General features: G+C 39.2%; 1 protein-coding gene across 2 annotated transcripts; it reads left to right on the forward strand.

Moving 5' to 3' along the window:
* Positions 1-3,756: 3,756 nt before the first annotated feature.
* Positions 3,757-18,868, forward strand: lrrc24 (leucine rich repeat containing 24). 2 transcript variants are annotated; one of them, XM_077725169.1, is made up of 6 exons: positions 3,757-4,138; positions 12,227-12,304; positions 13,498-13,680; positions 15,000-15,278; positions 15,380-15,548; positions 16,994-18,868. In XM_077725169.1, the coding sequence occupies exons 3-6, from the start codon at positions 13,522-13,524 to the stop codon at positions 18,226-18,228; spliced, it is 1,842 nt and encodes a 613-aa protein (XP_077581295.1). In that variant the 5' UTR covers positions 3,757-4,138; positions 12,227-12,304; positions 13,498-13,521; the 3' UTR covers positions 18,229-18,868. The 2 variants fall into 2 exon arrangements, with proteins under 2 accessions (XP_077581295.1, XP_077581294.1); XM_077725168.1 differs by lacking the exon at positions 12,227-12,304 and having other exon boundaries at positions 3,758-4,138.
* Positions 18,869-19,723: the final 855 nt, after the last annotated feature.

The raw sequence follows: 19,723 nt of genomic DNA on the forward strand, positions 1-19,723 counted from the left end.
CAGGCTCTGCTGCATAAAACAAGCATCGATAAAACTGTTGATTTAACCAATCAGATTTGGCGACACCAAGGCCTTCTCACAGTTGTAGGGATAGGTCATCGCTTTCACCTATGATTCGCTAGTGATAGAGTGGACTAGCCATAGCTACCAAACTGTATCTGGAGTCAGCTGCACAAGCAAATATAATGTTATGTTGATTTAATAGCAGTTTGTCAACCCGCAATGGCTGAAGGGGAAAAATAAATTGATTTGTGTGCAGATTTACTGTGAAAGCCATTTTTAAGACGGACTTTCCAAGAAAAGCTGGACATCATTAAGAAAGGTCGGACAACTCTGAAGCAAGCAAGCTTGTCACAACCGGGAACCAACATTTTCAGCCCTAAATCGAATAAAAATGTACTATGCCAGAAATAAGACAAGACAGGCTCGACTTTCAGCATTAACTTCGATGGCGATTGAAAAGAAAGAGCAAAGAAAGGAGGATGGATTTTGTGTACAAATAAAAAGGATTTTTGATGAGGAAGATATGGCCAAATAATATTTTTTGTCAGTTGTTCATCAACAAGCTTGACATTGTGATATAGTATATTCATTCATTCATTCATTTCCTATACCGTTTATCCTCAAAGGGTCGTGGGGAGTGCATGAGCCTATCCCAGCCAACCACGAGCAGGCTGGGGACACCCTGAATTGGTTGCCTGCCAATCACAGGGCACAATGAAACAGGTAACCACCCACACTCGTAATCATACTGCCACTGGGTAGAAATGAAAACAAGATTGCCTGCACTAAATTCAGGTGGAAGTACTACTGCACAATTGGGTCGTAGTATATATAAAAACAAATGTGATCACTAAGCTCCACTGAACGTCAGCGATCACAACATATATAACCTGGAGTAGAGGGTGTCTCTCATTTACCTAAAAACATTGGTTCTTTAAAAATAGCCACAAAATTGAAATTGCAGTAATCAAAGTGTGACTAATTTTGATGCATTACAGGTAAAGACAGCAAAGCAACAAGAGGCAGAACATTGTATTTTTTTCCAAATCTGGAGATTTAAAGTGGGAAACTATGCCTGTTTAATTCTGCCTTTCGAACAGCATGGTGACTCAATGAATGGAAAACAACTTGTTAGCAAAGTTTATGGACCAGTTTATGTGCAAATGCAATTTGGACAAGACCCCGCTTGCATACAAACACGTGGTGCATTTATGAAACTGAGATGTGAAGACGAAGGACTGTATTGTAGACATTTGAATTTGATGTTAATTATTCTAATGTGGGTCAAAACAAACTCCTGGGGATAGGAGGACCTCATTAATATCAAGCTCGAACTCACACGCTGTACTTCATGCTTAACTTCACAAGACACAATAATGAACAAGCTGTAAATCCTCAGGCATCTGAACCTTTTTATACAAAGCAACACACCAATCGTGAAACATCCAACCGATGATCAAATTATGAAGCTATTCTTTACTCTTTTGGGCTAGAGCTTAATCATTTTAAAGTCAGTGCATGCAGAAAGTCTTTTCTAATGTCTTGGCATTGGCAGGTTTTTCACAGTGAAGCTTTTAAGTCGGTACACTCCACATTAGAAGGAATGACCTATATCGTCATTTAAAACTATATAATATAGAAAAGCTATTTTCCAATTACAAAAACAATGCTTTACTGATTAAAGAAAGGTTTTTGATTGATCACATTTTTACTATGAGAAAAATAATGGAATGATTTTTAAATGAACTATGCTTTAATTCTCACCTCACTCACCTTCCATACCGCCCATCTACGAAAGGGTTGCAGGGGTTTCTGGAGTCTAACCCAATTGTTTACGGGCGAATGGCAGACTACACCCTAGACTGGTCGCCAGTCAGTCATTGGGTAAATTCACGGCAATGCTGTCGTAACATAACATAAACAAATTTAAATGAACTTGGATTATGATGCAGACACACTCGATAAATTTAATCTAACCTTACACTAAATTGAATTCTAATTTTGTATTATTAAGTTTTTGATACCTTTCTTCTCCCGGGTTGGCTCTATTTTCCCCGCCTCCACCCTGACTTTCACTATCAATGGGCTGTTTGCTTTTGTGTTCACTTCAAAATATTCTGAAAATGATGCACAGCACACAAATGTTCTCACAATAGGATAACGCACGGCCACTTGCCAACGAGAAGTAATATATTCTCCTCGTATTAGCGATCGCTCCGCCTTTCTCGCTCAGTGACAGGAAAAAAAAACACTGTAAAAAACGCAACGCTCTGCCCAGTCCTCGTAGATATCTGTTATACACAAAAGAGATGCGACAAAAAAAAAATCATAAATAGTCTCTCATGTCTTGGCCACCTGGCTTTCTCGTATATCGAAATTTGTCTCGTATGTCGAGGTACCACTTTACTTGAGTCAGCCGGTGGTGGATTGACTGGAAAACATCACGAAGGATCAGATGGCAGACTTTTCTGATAACATCGAATTGAGAAAGTGAAAAAAAATGTATACCAATTTTTTTGTCACAAATTATGGTTGCATTTTATACACGTGTGCATGTTATACACGAGCCCGCGTTATGCTCGAATAAATACGGTAATGAATATTTATAGATCAGTTAATGAAGAAATCATGTTATTTTCAATACTATCTTTTTTTTATTAAATACATGGGTAAAGGAGGTTTCGAACTTAAACAGCTCAAAATGACTTCATTTTTGAACTAATTTCCTATATAGAACGTGGACTGTCTCAAAGGAACATTAATGGCTCGTGAACTGATGAAGTAGACTAATGGAAAAATGATTGAAGGAGCTGCTACTAAGTATTTGCCTCTGGGACAAAGATTTATTTCGAACTCAACATTCACAGAAAGATCCCTTTAGAAGACAACATACATTAGAAGCATGAAGAACAGTTTAGCTGCTGCTTGCTGAGCTCATAATAGATGGTTGTTTGTGTCTGTGTGCCCAACAGTATTCTGGGCAACAGCCACATCAACACAGGAAAAAGTAGTTCTACGTATTTTGCATATCGGGGGTAATCGGGACCACAGGCTATGAATTGTTATTTCTGCCCATATCCTGCTAACAGCTCTACACAATATCATTGAGCAACATGGTTCTGCATGACATAGAAGACACACTGGTTGCAATAAATCATTATCTAGTATGCACACTCATTTTCAGTGTGAATGGAGCACAATAACAAGTCAGTCAGGCAAGGAGTTTTGCATCTGTAGGCACCAGCCAGGCAGCAACCTTTCATAATTAAAGACCACATCACAGTCTGTGGTTTATTGAATCCTTTCTGCATAATTTCTCCATTCATAACCACAATATGAAATGAATATTATATACATACACAGCTGGTGGGATGTCAGTCATGATGGTATCATTCTTCATGTCTAAGATGTGTTCCAGTTTTTCATTCTCTTTATACATAGTATTTGAATTTAGCTGACTTTTATCATCCAAAATTTTTATAGTTCTTCATCTTCACATTCCATTTTTGGAATTATACATTTGACCAAATAACTTATTAAGGCAGTTGTACAGTTCAGTCTCAACATAATTTTACATTGCATGTTCTAAGGATGGGGTGTTTGGGGGCTGAATATGGGGCATGCTTCTTTCTTTTCTTTATGTGGACTATCGACTTACTGTTTCAGACAAACAAAGAGTAACGCTCCAGGTTGCGTGGGATATATAAATCTCTGCTTTCAAAAGAACTGAGATGCGGAGGGGGTTAGGAGAAATAATGCAGCCCACCCCCTCTCTTTGACACTGAGAGAAAATGAACTCAATACAAGCCGATACACTTAGGTTCGTTATAACTGCAAGATAAAATCAAATAGTCGACAAGATAAGAAGGCAGAAGGAGGAAGGAATGAGGAGGGAGAGGGGGAGGATGCAAGAGTGAATCGACAATCTCCAGCGCTGACGTCCGGCTTTGGCGCACATCAGTTGCTTTCTCTCTGCGTTCCAAAGGACAAGCTCCCACTGTGCACTGTGTGGGATATAGTCGCCAAATCAGGCATCACAACAGTGCTGCCTGCACGGATTTAAACGGGATTTTCTTTCCTCATCATGCCGGTTTTTCTGGGCTTTTAAGCGAGCACCTCTACTCGCGGAGAATCGGTAGGTTGCAGTTGTATGGAAGTGGCATGGGAAAGTGTTACAATGGGACAGATTCAGACGGTGATGGACGTGTAATAGGATCGTTGAGAATTTAGTATCAAATGAACAGATCTTATTTTTCACGGCTTTATATTATTATTGTTATTGTCATTATCGTGAGTGTTATTTGTATTATTTTTGTTGTTGTAATTGGCATGTCAAAACTGCCCCAGGCAATATCATAATATGAGGAAAAATACAAAAATAGCAAGAATTAAAAGGAACAAATATATTTTTTATAAGTTCAAAAAATATTTTATCTTTTGTCACTTGGCTGGTACCCTTTTGTACCCTTGATATTATAGTATAATGATGCAGGTAAACAAAAATCTTTGAATGATTTTCAAGCTGTTGCAATACAATTCATGAAATATGCAATGTGCCTGGGTGCAGGTTAATTGGTGGTCTTTCAATTTTTGAAATGGAGGAATTAAAATGTTGAACTAGAAGCAAACTAATACAAAGTTGTGACCTTTTTTTAATGTAGCAAATGCGACAGCCTTAATATATACATCCAATGGCCTGTGTTAAAATCGGCCATGCCTTACAAAAGTAACCCACGAGCTAAAAAATAAAATGTATTGAATAGTAAATGGATATAATTGAAGTGGCTTTTATTGTAAAAAATGTGAGAGAAACACAGTGTTGTGCTCAATCCATAGCCTTTATAAATTGATGGGATTATACAGAAATGCAGCTGAGAAAGCAAAGTGCAATTTAGGACCCTTAGAGACAGTAAATGCTCTGATAGAAGGTCATGTTTTCTCATTCTCAGCATTAAGTGCTGCCATTTCTTGGCTAATGTCACCGTTGGTATGCATATGACTCTTCTTAATTGCTATTCAAGACATGAAGATAAGGCCAAACCGTAGGCCGATGGATAGGATCTTGTTTATATAACTCATAAAATGCATGGAGTGTGGAATATTAGGGGGCAAATCGGTTTTATCTAACATGGACAAATCGTTACTGCAGACAAGTTGAACACTTATGCCCAGAGATGTCAACATTTTTCATGCAGCTTCTGTCTCCAAGGCAGTGATAACTGAAATCGATGATAGCTATATTGCATGAAAGACCAATTCCCCAAACATTCAAGTATGAAAAAGATCAATTTCTACAATAATGGCATTAAGGAGAAAACCACTTTTCACCGTTTAAGGTAGGCAGCAGAACTATTCATAAGCTAAATGACAGTATTGGTTGATCTACTGAACTATTCAGAAGCTAAATGACAGTATTGGTTGATCTACTGAACTATTCAGAAGCTAAATGACAGTATTGTATGATCTACTGTATGTTTTGCAGCTACTGTTACTTCCTTGGCAACCTGGAAGTTCAATTCATTTCGACTCAAACTACTACTGAGCACAGTATTGCTCTTACCATATACACTGAAATGCTGTGGGGTGTAATGGAGTTGCCATTGCAGCATAGTTTTCTGTTTAGCTTTTGGACACACATTGCACACGCTTCAAATTGCTGTTTAAATAATGGCTGCTCTGTCAACAGAGAACACATGAAGCTATATTTAAAATTTAAATGCAGCTAGTTGATACTGCACAGCAATGTTTGAGATAGAATAGAACCAGGCACATAGTATATAAATTGGTCAGGGTCTTTAAATGATAGGGATTCTTCTGATTTTTCAAAGGAGGTGGATGTAACTTCCCTTCATCTATCTTCCATCCTGTCAGATGTCATCCATCAATTACAGTCAGAAACGCTGCTGCTCTGACAACGATGAGCACATAACAACAGGACAGATGGAGCCGTGTGCAACTCCACTGATGAAAAGTGGGAAGAATACAAGAATACAGATCTTGTTGACCCGCAAATTCTAGGGAGCGACACATAAAAAGAAATTGCTTGTCAATCATTTTAAATGAAAAAGGTTCTCCATGTCAGAGAAACTTGAGGGATTTGACATTTAAACAAAGAAAAATCTATATCACGAAGGCGACTGTGATCTCTCTTTAAAACATAAAAAAGGACACTTCAATTATGGTTCATATAATGTATAGTATTCATGATCAAATTTCAAAAGAGATGGCGACTCTAGATGAGCTCAGAACAGTTGACATTTTATGAGGTATTCTTTAAAATCATAAGGTGACGATAATATTGGCGTAAATAAAACAATTCATGCTTACTTGAATGGATGGTTTATATGTCAAGGTGTTTGGGGGAGTCATTCATCAAGACTTCAGCGACACCTTGTCTGAGCTTTAACAATTTGCCAAACAGACTATAATACGTGTTGTTACTGTTCAAAGGTAAGTCAATTTACTCCATATAACCCGAAGAAAGCTGTTGAATGAAATTAAGTTACTGGAATCTTTTGAAATGCAACCCCTTTCCTTGCTCAAAGGAGTCTGCAACTTCAAGAACAACAACCATAGCTAACTTGTGTGTCTTAACTGGATACAGGTCTAGTTGTGGTCCCATTTCTGCCATAAATCTGAGATTTTTTTCTAACATTTTTCCACATTCAATGATTAATGAAGGTTATTTTCCTGACTGCTGAATGAAATCATTGATCTCATAAGTGAAACAATGTATTCGTCAGTTGATCTGGAATTTGGAGACCATGAAGTAATGACCAACTAAAATGTCATAATTGGTCATTCCATAGCACATGTACACATAATCACTAACGTTAGACAGTTATTTACGTCTCTCGATATCTATCACATTCACAAACTGTTTCCAATCAATGGCTGGGTCTAGTTTGTCAGGGTAGTAGTGTGGAGAAGAAAAATCAATGATGGGTCATTAACTGAGCAAGGCTTCCTTGACCACTGGCCTCCAAATATGTATATAATATGATATGCATATATAAGAGCACAAACATAGTGAATGTGTGTGCTACTCGAACTGTCAGTCAAACTACAATGTAAAGGTTTCCTTAGTTGGACGCTGCATGTTGATGGATACAGGTTTTTTGGGGGGGAGGGGTTGATAACACAGGGGTTTGTCATCCCACCTCGCCTTGGCCTTAGTATGTTTGTGGACGAAATAATTAACACGTGTCAGTTAGGCCACAGGGATGACTGATCAGGAAAGAAAGAGGTCAGAAAAAAGGGGGTAGGAAAATGATGGAGGCTTCTGGAGAAACCATCGAGCAACTCTAGGAGTGTGAGAGTCACAGACAGAGAGGAAGAGAGAACAAGAGTACTAAAACAGAGAGTTTCAGCTGCAAAACAAGTGATAATGAAAGGGAATTTCTTATTTGTCTCCTGGTCATCCCATAGTTCTTGTGAGTAATTTTGCAGATGAAATGACATCTTGTATTTCTATGCAGCTTTTTGCCCAAGCTCACAAGAAGTGTATTCTTGGCTTTTGGGTCCTTTGAGCTGACTTCTTCTTCATCATTAGAGTTACCATAACAACAGATGAGGCAGACCAGCAGCAAAGGAAACACAGAGACATGAACTTTGTTTTCGCCTTAAGCGCTGTGGCTGTCAGCTAAATTCTGAAGCATCAACATCTTGCCTACACATTCCCTCTAACGCTCACACTCATACCTACTCATTTTATCCTTTCATTTCCAGTGTGTGAATGTTTACCATTGCTGCCGTCATCATTAAAGGTGTGATTATGCATTTGAATATATGTAAAAGATGTAGAGTTGTTTGGCAGCCCTACAAACGGAAATGAACAAAATATGAATGCTTAAATTATTCTTTAAAATGTGATCATTTTATTAGTTAGTATTATAACTTATATGAATAATTTAGCAATACAACTCTGTTCATTCATTCGTTTAGTATGATTTTTTCTTTGGTTTTGGTTTGTATGCTGCTTAAAATGCCACTACGAAAGAATTATGTTTGAACGGTACGATAATAAATGTAAATTAAATTTGAAAAGCTCACAGATCTTCGAGTAAAGTAGTTTTTCTGTCTTAACATGCACTTATATAATTTCCAATTTACAAATGACTTGCAATGAATTGGTTTGTGCTCCAATATATGGATTGGATTGGCTAACTTTATTCATCCCGTATTCGGGTAATTTCATTGTGATAGTACCATGGGTGACTAGACAAAACAACAAAGCAAAAGCACAAAGCAAATCAAAATAAATTTGGTCTTAAAATCTCCCTTCCTTTGTGTTTGTTCTTCTTGGGTAGAACCCTCACTAAAATTGCTACCCCGCTGTTATTTGTGAACAGTTCAGGATGAAATTTGTGGCGAGGGTCAAAATTACATTAAAAATTAAATTTGCGACTGCTGATTCATTGATGACTGAGTGGTTAGCGGTCAGCTCACAGTTCTGTGATCAAGGGGGGTGCTGGGATCTTAACCCAGCTGAATTGGTGGCCAACCAATGCAGGGCACGAGGAGACAGACAACCATCCACGTTCACTAGGAGACAAATAACCGTCCACACTCACACATATTTAGGGGCAATTTAGAATATTCAACCAGCAGACAGACCATGCAAGATTTTGGAGGGAGGAAACCAGAATACCAGGAAGAACATGCAAACTCCACACAGGAAGACCGACCCAGGATTGAACGCAGGACACCAGAACTGTGAGGCCGACGCATTAACTACTAAGTTGCCGGGCCTTTCATGGCGCTCCGGAGGAGCGAGTAGTTAGCGCGTTGGCCTCATAGCCCTGGGGTCCTGGGTTCAAATCCAGGTCAAGCCCGCCTGTGTGGAGTTTGCATGTTTGCCGGGCCTGATTGGACACTCTAAATTGCCACTCGGTATGGGTGTGTGTGCATGGTTGTCCATCTCCTTGTGCCATGCAGTCGGCTGGCCACCGATTCAGGCTGCTTCCACCTCTGGCCCGAAGTCAGCTCGGCTAGGCTCCACCACTCCCTGTGACCCTAATAAGGATGAACCGGTTCAGAAAATGAGAAGAGATGGGAGATTTATTAATTTTATTATTGTATTTTTTCATGACAAAATGTTGCTGTCTTCTTAACCGAGCACAGCTTTACGAAAGGTGTCAAAAGGCTTTCCCTTCAGCATTTGAAACCTGATACAGAAGCTGTCTAAAAAGGTTTCGGTGGTTGGTTTTAACATACAGATATAGTATATAATTTTAACCTCAAATCCTTCTATTACAGTTTACACCGTCAGTAGACAGATACAGTTGACCTCATTTTTAATAGCAGATAACAGAACTCAATGCGAAAACATTAACAGTGGTGAGAGCGGCTTAACTAACAAGCATCTGATTGTGCAGATTACGCCTGTACCATAGAGGATTACTGAAATTTAAATGAACAAATGGACCTCTCCGTACTGAAATCCCAACATCAGGATGACAAAGAATGAGAATCTAAGCTTGAGTATAAATGAAACAGAGGTACAAATAGTATAAAAATTGTACAAATTGCCATCATATTATTTTTGCATTACGTTGTGCAAGTATCCAACTTTACTAAGGGTAAAAATAATCAATAAAAGATATATTAGATAAATAAGTGGTCAACAAAATAAATAGAAGAATAAGTAGTACATATTAATGGGTTTTTATTAGCTCCTAGGTGCATAACTTTACATATGTAGTACCCAAACTGGAAACCGTGGATAACCAGCCAGACCCGATCACTCTTCCAGACCCTTAAGGGGCGGGATTTGGCACGAGGAAGATTGCGAGACGGACATGCGCTCTGTCCATCCGCCCCCTTCCTCCTCCAAGAGAGAGGAGGGGGGCACGATAAAAGACAAAGAAGCGAACGAGAGGTGTCCATTTTGACCATTTTTCCTCATAAAATTAGTCAAATAAGCGCAAAGCACAGTTCTAATCCCAGTTTATAGCCGCAACGCAAGATTCAGTAGCCTGAAGGGATGTAGCAGAATGTAGGTTTTTATGCACGTTGCAGCCTCATTCATTTATTTTCATTGCTGTGGTGGCCAGGGTTTTAGTTTTTCCCAAGAAATTCAATCATATTAATACGTGTTGTGCAGGAAATTGTTCCAATACAAATACTGCCATTATAAGCCTCTATTTTTTTTCTGTCTGACCAAACGTTTAGCTGTGTGGAGAGCAGATAGAAGAGGACCTGCTGGGGGGAAGTAACCTATTCTGTTGTTTTGATCAAAATATTTTACTGAAGACTCCTTTGGCCATGTGGCAATTGATGCATTGTCAATGATGAGGTTGTTAACTAGGACATGGGAACCGAAAAAATGCTTTAGTTGAGGCTTAGATGCTTAGATTTGCCATGTCTGCCGCTCTTCTTTTTTCTCCCAGCCACTTATGCTATGTTGTTTGAACTCATATGGTACAATCTCCCTGGAATCATGTTCTTTAGAATTTATTAACTCCTTTGGTCCACTTTAAACTTTGACTCGTCGTACGATGAAGACGGTTCTCGACTACACTTTCCATCGAGTCATATGCCCTCACCTAATCCCTGATTTTGCTAATAATTAAACAAAACAAAAACAAAAAGCCTAATTGTCATCATACCCAGAAACTGCGTATGACAAAATCGGTAGTGCCTCTTCATAAGGTGCGTTTTCTCGGCAAAAGACCCAAATAAGTGATAATTTCGGACTCGTAACTTGGCATTCTGCCGTTATGGATCCATCACATCACTCCCCGAGCAGATCTCTCTCTGTCTTTCACTTACCTTCAGTCAGCCAGTAGGAGGCAGATCACCGCCCAACGTCTTTTCATATTACCTCACCCCAAAGTTATTACACAGAAAGGATTGTGTGTTGTGTTACCGCAAGTTTAGAGTCCTGATGGATGTGGGAAAAACTGTCCTTAAGCCTATTTGTCCATACTTTGTGAGACCTGTAGCGTCTGCCAGAGGGCAGCAGCTGGAAAAGAAATGTAAACTAATTCGAGGACTTTGTATGCATATCACACTGATCACAATGTTACTGCTTTTTTTTCAATATAAGGCTTCTACCCAAATAATAGTATTGAGGGAAGATGCATACTAATTATCCCCATGTATATTCTTAGCCTTAAGCATTATTGGAATTTAAAGCAATTAAATCCGCTCTATTTTTCTCCCCTCTATTACAGATGCATAGAGTGTAAAATGTTGACTAAAACTTTAAATGACAGGCCATGCTTAGAATTAAATTTTTGTACTTGGTCTATTCCATAATTATAATCCTCTTCTTTCTGAGAGCAGAACTCTCTGCTGCTTTTGTTCAGAAGTCTCTCTGATGACTGACCAATTTATGTAGGCCACATTAGATTACTGTAGACAGGCTATCCATATAACGCTTCATATTAATGCTATCCAAACAAAATGTAAATTATTACTCAGTGTTTTACTAGTCCAATTTTTCTTTCAGGAATAATGGGCTACAATATTACATTGCTGCTCTTAATTATTGTGCCACTACAAATAGGGCTGCCTAATATCAATTTAATAAGTATGAATATGATGAAGAAGAGCTAAAGGCTCACTCTCTCTTTCTCTGTCTCTCTCTCTATCTCTCTCTCTCTCTCTCTCTCTCTCTCTCTCTCTCTCTCTCTCTCTCTCTCTCTCTTTCTCTCTCTCTTTTTGAATTGATTGTAAAGGCCTTGAGGCAGATTTCTGACCTTGGCAACAAATAATGGTTGACATTTGATTGGTTAAATGCTTCAATATGAAAACACATCTGGAAGCAGTGCAACTAGGGGGAAAAGCAATGAAAGGAAGCTAACAGACAATTTGGAATTATTTAACAAGTATTGATGGACAAAATATAATATATGATATAGATATTTCTTAGGGCAGCATAGAAGGCCTTGAAGGCCCTGAAGTCCCACCACTGTTTCAAATTATGTAAGGCAAACTGAGAAAAACTCAAGAAATAACTCTGTGACAAATGAGGGCGACACAAGAATCAGGAACTCACCGCCAGAGAATCGAGAAGGGTCATATCTTGATTAACTAATTACTCATTAACGTGATGTCTCTTGGGCTAAACAGGCATGCTTGCCTTGCGCACACATAAAGCCAATGCGAATGTGAGCCCAGAAAATCAACTACAACATGACAATTCAAAGAGAAAAATATCAGTTACAGGAAGATTGTTGTAACGTCTCTTGTGTGTGATGACGCGATGCATTTGCAGGTGCAAGAGCTGATGTGTACTGCGCTCGAGACTGAATAGGTATCAAAGAAGTGACCCTGTGTGCATGTTGTGAGTGAGGTGAGTGGCAAGAGAGCTTGTCTTGCATGCTAAGTCCAGAGATGGCTCTCAAGAGGAACTCTTTTAAATACTGCTATCTCAAAGTATCTGCATTTGAACTTCGCTTGATTTTTGTAAGTTGGACAGCTGTATGTTTCTTGGAACAGTAATTTTCTTGTCAAAGTGTTTCGTTACCTGAAAACTTCCTATGGGGAAGCATTTGTAAGTAGAAGTACCACTGTATTACACACAAAAAAAAAATCAGTTCTGATGTCTCCACTTACAATATTTTCAAATGTGCAAAAAAAAATTTCTATCAAACTGTATCAAAATTACATACATTGTCTTGAGAAATTAAGAATGAATCTCGGAGATGAGGACTTAAAACTGGACTGATGCTGATGATTTCAGAGGCTTAAGGAAATTACACCATGGTTCTTTGGCAATGATGGTATAGGGACAACACTCGCCAAACTAACTCACCAATCAAACTGAATAAAGGGTACAAGCCAGAATTAGTGGATTCGGTTTATTGCAAGTTCCATATAATCAAATGAGAGCCTACTGGTGTGTGGTGCCTTTTCATCTGCCTCCTCACATTGATTGATTCTGCATTTATTGTAATCACAGAAATCTGGAAATGAACTATGTTCTTGAGAGGAAATGAGTGAATTCATTCTTCCAAGAGACAGGCAAATCACCATATTGTGGTTTGGAATCATATTAAGTATCGACCAATACGGGTGACAACAACCTCATTCAGTTCATCATTATTTGTGCATGTAGTATCTTTTTATACCATAAAAGTCAATGATTTAAACCAGGGGTGGCCAATTTCGGTCCTCCAGACCCCCTATCCACTCTGTTTTCCATGTCTCCCTCCACCAACTTACCTGAATCAAATAATTGGGATTGGTGTGAAGCTTCTGGACAGCTTTCTGATGAGTTGATCATTTGATTCAGGTGTGGTAGAGGAGGGAGATATAGAAAACATACTGGATAGGGGCTCTCGAGGACTGGACTTGGCCACTACTGGTTTAAACTGTTGGTTTTGACCTAGTAATAAAATCATTGAATGTGAGGGGTTAGTGATCACGGTAGTCATACTTCAAATGTACAATATATATTCATGCTTGTTTTCAATTTAATCAATCACAGAAGAAGGGACATGTGACACATTGAGTTTACGTGATTTCTTTTCTCATTTTTACCAGCACAACTGCAGTTGTTAATCCACCATGGTCTACTGGCTGTCCCCACTCGTCTTTGTTATCATCGCTACTCTTTCCCAACCTTTAGTGGGATGTCCCTCTGGTTGCCGTTGCTACAGTCTCACTGTGGAATGTGGCTCCTTTGGAATCAAAGAAATCCCACAAGATGTCCCCACATTCACTGAGGTCAGTTGGCAAGTTTAATTTATAGCAAATCTTGAATAGTATCTCATTAATATCTTATCTTTTGAAATCTCAGTGATCCATGTTCTAACATTAAATTAATATCATTGAGGATAATCATTTTGACATAATCATCTTGGATATATGCCTGAGGAAGGGGCAATCATTCATTCTATCCCAGAAAGTGAGCCTCTGATAATCACTCATTCAAGATGTTTAAAATTCACTCATTCATTTTCCATTGCCGCTAATCCTCACATGGGTCATGGGTGATGTTGGAGTTTATCTATGCCAGGATTGGGCAGTAGGCAGGGGACACCCTAAATTGGTTGCCTGGCAATTACAGGGCACAGCATTGAGACAAACAACAATTCTAAATCAGACACACATACTCACAATAAGGTAGAGTATTCAATCAGCCTAACATGCTTGTTTTTGGGATGTGGACGAAAACTGTAGTGCCTTACAAGTCATGTGAGAGCATGCAAACCACCACCACCAGGGATTGAACCCTCGATTTCAGAATTGAGAGGCAGACGTGCTAACTACTCCTCACTGTGCTGCGCCGTGTTTAACAGTAATGTCTCTTTTCATTATAGATAACTTCAGACACTCAGCATTAGGGCATGTGATGAATATTGATGAATTAGTTATCGAGTAATTTATTCCATTAACCTCAATCATAAAGTCTCTCTTGTTGTACGTTATATTATAAAGCCTCTTTACTTTTTCTCCCATAAGCATAGTTGAATTAATACAAAATGTGGTCATTATGCAGAAGTTCGATCATCCATTTGTTATAATTTGCATTTGTAATTTAAAGCAAATGAATCATCTTGGTTGGAACAAATTCACTTGTAGTTGACAATTTGAAATGAAAATATTCAAAATGTAGAATTAGCAATTGAAAAAAATTGCATTGAAAAACAGTTCTATTTTTGGAACAATTGTGTTGACTTTAACATAGCACTGAAAAAGACATAACTCATTCCCTAATTAATTGCTGCTTCCCCTTCTGGTTCAAACTTCAAATGGATCTCTATCACTTTCAATGACATGATCATTGACTGGCACCTTGCCCCGTTCAAAAGGATTAGACATCTATCATGTCATTGGCAGTCAAAAAGTTGATTTATCCCTTTGACTGATACATTTAAATGTATTTATCACAGTAATGTAATAATGGGCCTATGTCCACCTCAAAAACAGTTTCCATTTAGATCTGTACCTCAGGAAGAAACTGCAGAATGCATCATGTATAAAATGCCATAATACTTCATTGATTGATTTGATTTATTTTTAATGCTATTTCTACCCTACAGACATTGTTCCTACAGGACAATGCTATTGTGCATATCCGTCTTCAGGATCTGACTCGGCTGGACAGCCTCCATTACCTTTACCTCCAGAATAACAGCATTTCAGCCATAGAGCCAGGCGCATTTCTTAGCCAGGGCCAGCTACTTGAGCTCGCTCTGAATGGAAACCTCATCCATCTTGTCACCCCAGAGATGTTCCAGGGATTGGAGCATCTTCGGATTCTCTATCTTGCTGGCAACCAAATCACTCGATTACAGGATAACACCTTTAGGGGGCTACAGGTGGGAACGGAACTGAGCTTTCTTTGCCCGTGAAGATTTGTTATTGATTGCTTATTATGTTCGTTCTTATTTTGCTCACTTCGAATCACATTTCATTGCAGCGCCTCCAGGAACTCCATTTGCAGGAAAACAGTATAGAGCTACTAGGAGACAAAGCTCTGTCTGGATTGTCATCTCTGGCTCTTCTGGATCTTAGTCAAAATCATCTCCACACTTTTGCAGCCTCATCACTCAAACCACTTGTCAGTCTGCAAGTGCTACGGGTCACAGGTTTGAATATTAGAAATCGAAGAATGGTGTGCAAGTCTTGAAATGAAAGAAAGGGATTAGAAATGAGTCGGTTGCACAAATAAAATTACAGATTTATAATTTTCATGTTGATTTTCACACTAATGCCTAACTCCTACTACACAATTTAAAATGAAAAAAATACAAAATAAAATATAATCAGACATAGGTATTGTCGTCATCATTGACAAAAAGGCCAATTTTAGTCTCACAGATATGTCATGGAGAGTCTGTGACAATCATGGTTGCTATTTTAAAGCAGCCATGATGCCTTTTGTACTGTCACATATCCACCAACTACCAATCTGGTGTTTCAGATGCCTCAAGGTTATGCCATAGGAAATATGGTGTGAGTTTTGGCTTTGGCACATCTTACTTGTTCCTATAATTTTTTGATGGATATTAATTACTAATAGTGCGCTAGCTGCCTCCTGGTGTGGAGGTTCCCTCTGACTTCGGTGCGGGTGACTTCCGACCAGTCTAGGGTGTAGTCTTATTTTCGCCCATCGTCAATTGGGTTAGGCCCCAGCAACCGCCGGAATCCTTTCGAGGATCCACAGACTGGAAGATGAATGAATGAATAATAGTGTGGGTTCTCTCGTATTTTCTTTTTTTAAAACAATTCTGAAAGTGGATATGATACACATCGCCTACGGTTATTTTCTTCGACTGCACAGACAAAATAAACGGTGAATGAGATTTAAAGCTTTCACCGCATAGTACACAAATAACAAAAACAAACAGACAAATAAATAATCAACACACAAGAAATGAATAAATAAGTAGTGCAAGTGAGATCAGCAGAGCGAAGCAGCCTGTTCCGTTGGAATTCCTGGATGAGTTCCATGGTTTTGGAAACATTCAGCGCCAAGTTATTGAGAGCACCACTCGCTGAGTCTATGGAGTCAACAACAAACAAACACATAGATTATCACTATATTGTAATGATAAATAAATATTCAATACAATATTTGGAATAGATAAAGAAGCGGCAGCCCAGCGGATGAGTTGTTAGTGCGTCTGCCTCACAGTGGGGGATCTGGGTTCAAATCCATGTCGGTCCACCATTGTGGAGTTCGTATGTTCTCCCCGGGCCTGCATGAGTGTCCCCCGCCTCTAGCCCAAAGTCAGCCGAGATAGGCTCCAGCAACCCCGCAACACTAGTGAGGATAAAGCGATTCAGAAAATGATTGAATGTCTCCTAGACAATAGCTTGTAATTCTCAAAAAATACATTTGTTTTGCAATTACAGATAACTACAGTTAAATTGATCTATTTCTCAAACAGTAGCGATTTTAAAAAGATATCTGTTTGATTCCCTCGTCCTATAGCCCATATGGACTAAAGTTAAAAGTCAGACAGAGGGGGGGTGAATTTTCCTTCAATTGAATATTTCTCTTTTCTGTCTTTGTTGTATAATCCACCAGAAAACCCATGGCGATGTGATTGTGCTCTTGGCTGGCTAAGGACATGGATCAACGAGGATGGACAACGACTGTTAAGCACTGCCGAGCAGCGTCGCCTAATGTGCTCGGAACCACCCCGTCTTTCCCACCTAAGTCTTGGAGAGGTGGCTCCAAAAAGCCTGGTTTGCATCCCTCCTGTTGTACAACTTGAACGTAGTCATCTAACTGTAAGACTCGGGGAAAGCCTGAGAGTTTCATGTCAAGCCTCAGGATATCCTCAGCCTCAGGTGACTTGGAAAAAATCTTCGAATGGCAAGGCCCAATTGTCCCCACGGGGCTTAGTTCAAGAGCTGGGACCCAACGGTGAACTTTTCCGACCTGGTGTTGGTGGAGTGGTGACGGCCCTCCCTAGCAGTGGGGGTATGAAGATGGGTGAAATCAATGGGCTTGTGCGGGGGACTGAGGAGGGAGGTGAGAGAGACAGTTTTGACCCAGACATGGGCAGCGGCATGCTCTTTCTCAGCAATGTAACAGTTTCCCATGCGGGTCGCTATGAGTGTGAGGCATGGAATCCTGGTGGTGTGGCAAGGGTTACATTTCATTTAGCGGTCAATATGTCCTCATCCTCATATTCGTCACCATTTTGGCCATATTTAAACACACACTCATCAGTTTCGTCGTCATCCAATTCTTTCTTCCATCCAAAGGTTGTGGATGTTAGCCAGGAGCCACTTTATGAGCAAGACAGCATGGACTTTAGTGCTCTTGGCCCAGCCACACAGACTGCCATCGCTGTTGGCATCTCTTTACTAGCACTTACTGCTATTCTACTCTTGATTATGATTTACACACGGCACCAGCAATACTACAAAGAAGAAGGGGATTCCTACTGTACCAGCAAAGAAGAGAGCATCATCTATGTAAATGATTACTCTGATGGACCAACCACTTTTGCACAACTTGAGGAGTACAGCGATGACCATGGTCATGAGATGTATGTGCTAAACCGAGCTAAGCCAGTTGGGTCTGCCTCATTGAGTTCTCCCATGTTCGGAGAGTTTGTTCCCCAAAAGAGGCTGAAAGAGGCACTCCTGGATGATCAAGTGATTCAGACCCTTTCCAGATCAGGGCGGATGGAAGTTCGAAGGAATCCTGGAGATGGCGGTGAGGGGCCATTAACCACTGACCCAGAGGAAGTCTTCCTCAGTCAGAGTCTCATTTTTGGATCACAGCTTGCTTATGAAATCCATTGCTAAGGAGTTTTGCTTGAGTTCATGCATTATTGTCTTGCTTCATCAAAACTACGAGAGGAAACCAACATGCAATGATGAAAATATTTTTGATAATAGGAAAAGAAGGGACATTACTTAGTAATTATTTTTATTGTGTAAGATTGGATGGGTCAGAAAGCAATTCAGCCAATTGTTCTCTGAATCAACGGTACATTGAGGAAATATGGTGGTTAACAGTATATTTCACAAGTATGTGAAACTGTTAAACAATTACTGTACATTGCGCTCAGACATTGTGTAGTGAGTTTCTTTTGTGTAAATATAATGGCAGAAATTCAGATACATTTTTGTCGTTCTTGCTGTAAATATTACCGATCAACATTCAACAACAACACTTTTTTTTACCCAACTGGTAATATAAAATTTTACATTGTTTGTAATTCAAAGTTTGTGGAATTTATGCCATTGACATTTGTCTGTAACCGCCAATTGACTGTAGTGTGAATTGGTCACAGTGCTCTGCAGTTTCTACATATTAAAATGGATTTTAAAGCATAAAATGTGTGGTTCCATCTATTTGTGTTTTTTAGTTATTTTCTTATGTATTACTACTGCTACTGTAATGCCACTTTGAATCAGCTTCCTAATAAATAATAACGCTGCATTCAGTGTTTATTTTGCACACCTTGCATTTAAGTTAATTGCTTTGGATTGGGAATTTAAGTGAAATCAATCAAAAGCAAATCCATTACAGGTCCGGTACATAAATCTTTTGACTGACATTTTAATTTGACTATTATATAAAAGGGCACTGTTTGTAGGCACACTGTTTAACTCTATCACAACATCAGCAGGCAGTGACAGTGATATTGGGCTGTAGAAAGAATATAAAAAACAGCAATAACAAAAGCCGATTAAAACCATTGCTCGGACTGTACTGTTGTACAAGCTGTTTTATTCATTTATTTACAAGACTTTATGCAATGCCAATGTGTATCCACCAAATCCCTGCTTCGAATGGTTGTCATGGATGCAATGGATTTATTTGTACCGGATTAAGACCGTTGCTTTTCTTGTTTTTTCATTGTGGTTGGATGGATAGTAAAAAAAAAACAGTAATCCTGCTGCAATCATAATAACGCCCCCACCGCCCCAAACCAGACATGGCTGCAATAATCGAAAAACCATGAAGTAGTTACCCCATCATACTACGTTTTTGCGCCTATACAGAAATACAACTACAAAAGTACACATATATACATAATGCCAACATTTTTAGCACTAAATCGAATAAAAATGTATGCTAGAAATCCGCTGTGTCCCTCGGTATAAGAAATGTGTTCTATTGGTGGTGTTAGTTGAACCTTTTGAAAGGGAAGTGATGTACCCAGCAGACGTTGGATTGCATCTATCATTGGAGCCAATACATTGTGCCGAAGAGCTCTAACTATGACAGTCAAAGTAATAGTTTCACAAGCGGGAAGGCAACAACACATTTTTGAATAAACTATGCCTTAAC

The sequence above is a fragment of the Stigmatopora nigra genome, chromosome 9 (genome assembly GCF_051989575.1).
Source record: "Stigmatopora nigra isolate UIUO_SnigA chromosome 9, RoL_Snig_1.1, whole genome shotgun sequence".
Taxonomy (NCBI): domain Eukaryota; kingdom Metazoa; phylum Chordata; class Actinopteri; order Syngnathiformes; family Syngnathidae; genus Stigmatopora; species Stigmatopora nigra.

Coding starts and splice junctions, on each gene's coding strand:
- lrrc24 (XM_077725169.1), top strand. CDS start 13,522: ATGGTCTACTGGCTGTCCCCACTCGTCTTTGTTATCATCGCTACTCTT. Junction 13,681..14,999: donor ATGTCCCCACATTCACTGAG/GTCAGTTGGCAA, acceptor TCTACCCTACAG/ACATTGTTCCTACAGGACAA. Junction 15,549..16,993: donor GCAAGTGCTACGGGTCACAG/GTTTGAATATTA, acceptor ATAATCCACCAG/AAAACCCATGGCGATGTGAT.